Source organism: Musca vetustissima, unplaced genomic scaffold (genome assembly GCF_032173495.1).
Source record: "Musca vetustissima isolate MV318-11 ecotype Yass unplaced genomic scaffold, APGP_CSIRO_Mvet_v1 utg3046, whole genome shotgun sequence".
NCBI lineage: Eukaryota > Metazoa > Arthropoda > Insecta > Diptera > Muscidae > Musca > Musca vetustissima.
The window spans coordinates 22,528-29,994 of record NW_026887623.1 but is presented as its reverse complement, the minus strand read 5'-3'; the positions used below and the strand labels follow the sequence as shown (position 1 = coordinate 29,994).

At 35.4% G+C, this 7,467-nt stretch overlaps 1 protein-coding gene across 1 annotated transcript; it reads left to right on the top strand.

Annotated features, from left to right (window-relative positions):
• The first annotated feature begins 1,205 nt into the window (after nt 1–1,205).
• On the top strand, nt 1,206–4,704 carry LOC133335242 (uncharacterized). Its single transcript, XM_061543535.1, has 4 exons — nt 1,206–1,284; nt 1,410–1,486; nt 1,583–1,751; nt 4,223–4,704. The coding sequence occupies exons 1-4, from the start codon at nt 1,209–1,211 to the stop codon at nt 4,702–4,704; spliced, it is 804 nt and encodes a 267-aa protein (XP_061399519.1). The 5' UTR covers nt 1,206–1,208.
• The last annotated feature ends 2,763 nt before the right edge of the window (nt 4,705–7,467 follow it).

Sequence of the window (7,467 nt, the reverse complement as noted above, 5' to 3'; positions counted from 1 at the left end):
ATACACTCGAGTGTATGTTTTTTATATTCCTTGTTCGAAGCAGTTTATAATAGTCAGTAAATTGAAACTTATAGTACTTTGTGATGTACTGGCTTACAAAAAAAGTTTTGTTCTAATGGTAAAATTGCATAGTCATACTTTTTAAAAGCTTTCAATCGAACTCAGCATCTGCAAAAAAATCTATCGCATCAATTATATGCCAGAGTTACGTTCTGGAATATAATTGATGAAATACTTTTTTTTACCAATCAACCAAATCACGATATTTTCAATAACGCTTTGGGGGATTTCCTTATGGCTCCATTTCTTTTTTCGCATAGTTATTATAATTTAATGATCAATTAGTCAATAGTTAAGTTGTTATTCTTTTGTTTAGTTGGGTGTTTGTTTGTTTCTATTTGTTTTTGTTCGAATTAATTTGTGAGTGGATTTCTCTGTTATGGGGGAGATACCGGCAACGATCGTGGTTTAGCGTAAGTCAACTTCGAAAGTGTAAACAAAAATAAAACAACCGAGAATTTGACAAATGAGAATTTGAAAAAAAAACGTAGCAAACATCAATGTTTATAAATTATAAAATGATGTTCGCATAAATAAATTATACACCAAGAGCAGAAGCAGTAAATATATATTTTTTATAAAACCATAAATTTATAAAAAAAATTTGTCGATTTTAATAAAGAAGCGAAATAAATTTCCAAGAGTACGGCAGATATTTCTCGAGAGAGAAAGGTAAGAAAAATTAAAATATGTAACAAACAAAATAAATAAACAGAAAATTTGAGAAGTATGGCAAATTTTTATGAATTTGTGTTAAAAGAGGGGGTTGTTTTCAATTCTGTTACACTCAAAAAATTGCTTAGTTCAAACTACGTAACTTAATATTCTTAAAGTACTGCAGATGACTCAGTATAGGTCTGCAATGAATAGAAGACCAATTAGGTCCAAATATCTATTGTGTAAAAACTCTTTTAACTAACATCAATATTCGAGTGTATACTGCTTAAAGAAAGTCAACTCTCACACACTGATCCGACGAAGATAATCTCACCCGTTTAACAAAGATGGGAGAGAGTTGGCAACAACAACAAATCAAATTTCTTAACAACTCTATATAAAATCTCCAAACTTTTCCTAATTTACAACATTCGGTGTTCGATATTCTAACGATAAGCACGAGAGTGGTCAAGAAGAGTCTGACAAACAAAATGTTTAAATTTATAACAGTTTTGAGTTTGGCATTAGTGACGGTTAATGCTTACGATTTTACGGATACATATTTTAGTAAGTTTTAGTGTTTTGAAAAGGATATAAAATAAAAAAGGACATACCAAACGAAATGATGTGTTTTACAAAATAAGTGTAAAGGACTAAAAAATAATTTAATGGTGTGTTTATTTTTATTAAAGATCAATATCTATTCGATGAATATGAATCGTTACAATCAACGTTATTATCCCGTCATCGTCGTGATGTTAGTGAAATTGTTCCTGCCGCGGAGGAAATGAAAACTAAGGATATTGTGAAACCAATGGAAGATATGAACACCAAGGATATAGTGAAACCTCATGAAGAAATGAAGAATGTGGATGAAATGAAACCCTCGAAGGAATGTGAAAGTCATTATCATCACATGATGATGTCGAAAAAGGATTTAACTTGCTGTGAATCGAATCATCATGATCCCAGTTATTTCTCAATGATCCGTGAAACGAAAAAACAATGTGCCATGAAATTGAGAACCAATAATCGTAAGTATCGGATATCTTGATGGGTATATATTTTCTTGTTATAACCTCCACCATTAGTTGGACACTTAAAATACCCGTAATCATTCGGTACCTTAACATATATCGCGAGCTGTGCTTTGGTAAAAGTTTCGTAGAATGATTTGAAGCTCAATGACAAGGAAACTACAGCCAATTCGGGTAACAAACCCCAAAATACCGAATATCGTCACCGTTATACGTAGGTGGACCAATATTGATCCAAAATACCCAATTACAGACAATTCTGTGGAAAAGCGTGTCATACTCCTCGCTATTGCAAAAATTGGACCAATATTAAATGAATGTTCAAATATTTATGATTCGAATGTGACGTACTGAATTAAGGTAACCCCCCATTCTCGATTTTCAATTTTTCAATGGACTAATAAATCAATGCCAAAGCTTGTTAAGGTTTGTAACTTTGCAGATATATATTTGAAGATTTAAAGGAAGAGAAAAATAATTTACAAAATTTTTGTTGTTGTTTTATGGGATTAAAGAAATCCGGATCGGTTGTTATGCGATGTACAAGTTTAAAATAAATTGACCCTTTGTTGGGGAGGTACTAGAAGGAATGGACCGATAAGTCCTATCTTCCAACTTGAATTAAGTTTGAAAGAAATATTACGATGTGCATATTTGGCATCAACATTCCATACCATTGTGATTGAATTACTTTGTGCATATGTTTGTAACAGACAAAAATAATCGAGATAGACCCATGGTTCTTTTTGAGAATATGCATAGAATCACTTTCTGAGTCGATTTATGCATGTCCGTCTGTCCGTCCGTTCGTCTGTCCATGTTAAATTGTAAACAAAGTACAGGTCGCATTTATGATTCGAATTGGAAGAAATTTGGCACAGCTAATTTGTTTGGCCCAAGAACGAACCCTATTGAAATTGGGAAAAATCAGTTCAGATTTAGATATAGCTCCCATATATATTTTCGTCCGATTTAAGGAAAATGGGGTACCAAAGTCACTAAATATCTTTTGATTTACACGAAATTTGGTATAGCCTACTGAATTAAGTCTAGAATGATGTGTGCTAAGTTTCGTGAAAATCGGTTCAGATTTAGATATAGCTCCCATATATAGTTTCGCCCGAGTTTAAGTAAACGGCGCACCAAAGTCCCTGAAAATCATTTGATTTGCACGAATTTTGGCATAGCGTATTGAATTAAGTCTAGAATGGTGGGTACTAAGTTTCGTGAAAATCGGTTTAGATTTACAAATAGCTCCCATATATAGTTTCGCCCCATTATAGGTAAATGGTCTACCAATGTCCCTATATATGTTTCGATTTGCACGAAATTTGGTATAGCCTACTGAATTAGGTCTAGAATGATGTGTGTTAAGTTTCGGGAAAATCGGTTCAGATTTAGATATAGCTCCCATATATAGTTTCGCCCTGAAAATCATTTAATTTGCACGAATTTTGGCATTGCGTATTGAATTAAGTCTAAAATGACGTGTGCTAAGTTTCGTGAAAATCGGTTCAGTTTTAGATATAACTTCCATACATAGTTTCGTCCGATTTTAGGTAAATGGTGCACCAAAGTCTCTGAAAATCATTCGATTTGCACGAATTTTGGCATAGCGTATTGAATTAAGTCTACAATGATGAGTACACCTCTTATTTATATTTTCGTCCGACTTTAAGTAAATTGTGCACTAAAGATCCACAGCTAGGCCGATTGACACAACGTACTGAAATTAATGTAAATTAATCTCTGGCAAGTTTGCTTCAATTCGGTTCAGATATATATATATATATATATATATATAATTTCGACTTCTTTATGTTAATTGTACACCAAATAATCAATAGGTGTCTGATTGATTGACTGTGCGCAAACGACTCTAAACTTGCCCAAATAGCTTCCAGAAAGACATAAAAATCAAATAAAATTCTTTTCGGATACATATGTAGAATAAAGTGGTGAAGGGTATCATATAGTCGGCCCAGGTCGACTTTATTGCTTCACTTACGGTTTTTTTAATTTTGACCAATTGTGGGGGAGGTAAGGAGTGGACGGTACCAACCGGTCTTTGGATTTGAAATATTACCATGTGCAATATTTGGATGCAATCGGTTTCTTCATTCGAGAGTTATTGTGTGCACCGGCCGGCCAGGCAGACAGATGTTTTAAAATCGAATCCAAATTGTCTGCAACGAAGTTGGTCCAAAGAAACATAAATACCGGCCGATCTTTGGGTATTGCCCTAATAAAAAAGTCTATTCGCTTTATAGGGGTGTATATGGTCCTAGGAGCATTTTCCAACCGAAGTGACTATATTAGCATTATAATATGGGACTTTGGTGTGAAAACGATTTCTTCACAGAGAATTTTTAATACAAGTCAATGTTTTAATATAGTCCCCATTATTAATATGTTTCTTAAATTTATTAATTTATTCTTAATATATATTATTTTTTATTTATTTCCAGCCGATGTTGAAAATTTCGATCCATTCAATTGTGAATATATGTCGAAAATTAAGGATTTGATTATTTGCGAAAGTGAATGCGTTGCCAAAAGCCTTAACTTATTGGACGATAATGGTGAGATTAACCGTGATGCTGTTATTGCCAGTTTCAAACAACACATGTCGGAGGACAGCGCCAAACAACAAAGCGTTTTGGAAGGCTATGTGGACAAGTGTTTGGCCAAAATTAAGAATATGGACACCAAAGTAGCTGGCAAATGTAGCAGTGCACCCATGGAATTACATCATTGCATGTTCGGTGAAATGGTCTCGGGATGTCCGGCTGAGGCGCAAGTTAATACTCCACGCTGTCAGAGGATACGTGAACGTTACAGCAAGGGTCAGACATTGGCATTCGGTAAACATGCTTTACACGAATTTTTGCATTCTGGACGTGGACGTGGCGGTCACACTCATCATTATGGCCACAAAGATCAAATGTAAATTTATAAAGGATTCTGTTTTTTTCTCATCAAACTGCAATTTAATAAATAAACATAAATTATTTTCGTTTTTGTAGAAAAAAAAATATGTCATGCGGGAATTTTAATTGCTATAGCAAATATTAATTTGATATAAAAACCCCCATGTTGACTTAATTGTCTGCTGTGTCTAACGGCAGTGGTTGCTATTTTTTCTAGTGGAATATTTTTCCATTAAATTTAGTGAATTAATTGGTGAATAGAATTAAAAAAATGTGTTTGTTAGTCTAGGTTTTATGGGTTTTGTTTTGGCCGTTGAAGATGTTTTATTTTGTCCTTTTTGGTGGCGTCAACATGCCACAGATGCTTAACGAAAAAATGGATGTGTTTCCATTATATTTAGCCAATTAAATTCCTATTCAAATCCATCAATTTTGTCATCCGTGTTATGTAAATGACCAACATGATATATTTTGTTCTTTTTTTTTGTGGTGCGAAGAACATTGGAGAATTTCAATGAAAGCAAATTAAATGGAAATACGAGGTCAGATCAACAAATGAACCGGAATGGTTTGATAAAAATTGGCCGTTTAACAAATAACAATCTTGTGCACTTCCATAATCGGATTAAATCTGGACCCTGGTTGACGATGTTCTATATTTTTTCATTCTATAGACATGTCGTTCTGAAATCCATTCAAAATGTCAGGTTATTTCGGTTGACATTTGTATTAAATCGAACAAAATTATTTATAAGGGCTATATGAAAGTCTGGAGACTTGGCACACATCTGTGTAGACTCAATTCAATACGTTATGCACAATTTCGTGTAAATCAAAAGATATATCCATAAAATCAGATCAACATATATAGTGGCGTACAGAAGCGAGTTAAGGTTTGTACTTTGAACACTTTTTACGCCTTAAAAATAAAAGTAAACCAGAAAGGAAAGTGATAAAGTAGGCTACACTAACTTCAGAACGTTATGAAAAATTTCGTGTTAAACGAACACACATGAGGAGTTTGGTGCACCACTTATCTAAAATCGGACCAAAAATATGAACCGTTGTCACCAATTTTTTACAAATCGGCCTTACTTTGCGTCCTTGGTGCTCCATTTACCTAAAATCGGATTTTACTTAGTTGGCTTGTGACAAAACTTTCGTTCCATAAGCCGAGCTTTTGCACAGTTTTTCCAGTTTTTTTTTTGAAAGACCATGTTCGGAAAAATATGAAATCGGACGAAAATATGAACCATTGTCACCAAAACTTGACACACGTTAGGCTATATTAACTTCAGTACGATGAGCCCAATTCTTTTTACCTAAAATCGGACTTTATTTAGCTGGCGTGTGACAGAACTTTCGTGCCTTAAGCCTAGCTTAAAAAAATTCCGGTATTTTGCACATTTTTTCCAATTTGAAAGACCATTCGTGGCCTTCCCCTTTCTGCGTGAACCATCAACTGGTTCGCTTTTATATGCTCTTTGAGCTGGGGCATCTTCATGCATTCTCACAACATGACCTAGTCAACGTAGACGCTGCAGCTCGATACGTCTGACAATGCTGATGTCCGAGAATAGCTGGTACAACTCATGGTTCATTCGAATTTCAAAACTGATATCATTAGTTTTATTTATGGCTGTACCAAGGTATGTAAAATCTTTGACTACCTCGAAGCTTTAGTTCTCAAGTTCCACGGTTGGTCCGAGTCTACTGAACGTCTTGCGCGTTGATACCATCAGCTTGGTCTTCTCAACATTTACTACAGATCCACTTTGGCAGACTCCTTCTCAATTTGTTCAAAGGTGGCTGTTATCGCTCGCAATGTTGGACCCAAGTGTTGTTTGGTGTACGGAGCGCCATTTCTGTTCACCTTTGTCACACGACAAACTGTAATCTTGTCTGAATCGTCGTTCGGTATTAAAGGGTTCCGAAAGGTCCTTTCCAACTTTCACTGCTGACCTTGTGTCACTCAAAGTTATCCTGCATAGCCGTATTAATTTTGCAGGAATGCCAAACGCAGACATGGCTTTAAACACTTCTGAACGAATAAGACTGTCAAATGCTGTTTTAAAGTCAGCGAATAGGTGGAATGTGTCGATGTGGGTCTTTTCCAGGAATTGGCGCAGAGTGAAAATCTGGCCAATGGTGGATTTGTCAGGTCTGAAGCCGTATTCGTATGGTCCAATAATGTTATTGGCTCTTGACTTCAATCGCGTTGACTCGTTCCAGCTCCTCAACACGCTGTCTGTATCTGTCACCAGGTTTCCTTCTTCATCTCTACAGGAAGATGTGCCTGCACCAAACTTCATTCTGACTCCTGTACATCTCGATTTGCTCATGCTCTCGTTTTTCTTGTTCTTTCTTCTTTTTTCTGAAAATACGTTTCCTCTCTCTCCTTTCTTCCCGATAATTCTCCATCGCATTACGTGTTGCTACTGCCTGAAGGGTTGCCCTATACTCTATGTTTTTGAAATCAGTAGAATTACGACACTCCTGATCGTACCACGGGATTCTTGATGGTGGTCTTTGGTATCCAAGTGTTTTTATACCCTTCACCACTCTGTGGTACAGGGTATTATGCCTTTGTGCATATGTTTGTAAAAGGTAAAAATAATCGAGATAGACACATAGTTCCTTTTGAGAATATGCATAGAATCACTTTCTGAGTCGTTTTATGCATGTCCGTGCGTCCGTCCGTCTCCCATATATATTTTTGTCCGATTTAATGTAAACGGTCCCTATATATTATTCGATTTGCACGAAATTTGGTACAGCGTAAT

Bases quoted from the DNA above. Each gene is read 5' to 3' on its own strand.
- LOC133335242 (XM_061543535.1), top strand. From the start codon at position 1,209: ATGTTTAAATTTATAACAGTTTTGAGTTTGGCATTAGTGACGGTTAAT. The intron at 1,285-1,409 runs GTAAGTTTTAGT...TTTTTATTAAAG, and splicing joins TTTTACGGATACATATTTTA to ATCAATATCTATTCGATGAA. The intron at 1,752-4,222 runs GTAAGTATCGGA...ATTTATTTCCAG, and splicing joins GAAATTGAGAACCAATAATC to CCGATGTTGAAAATTTCGAT.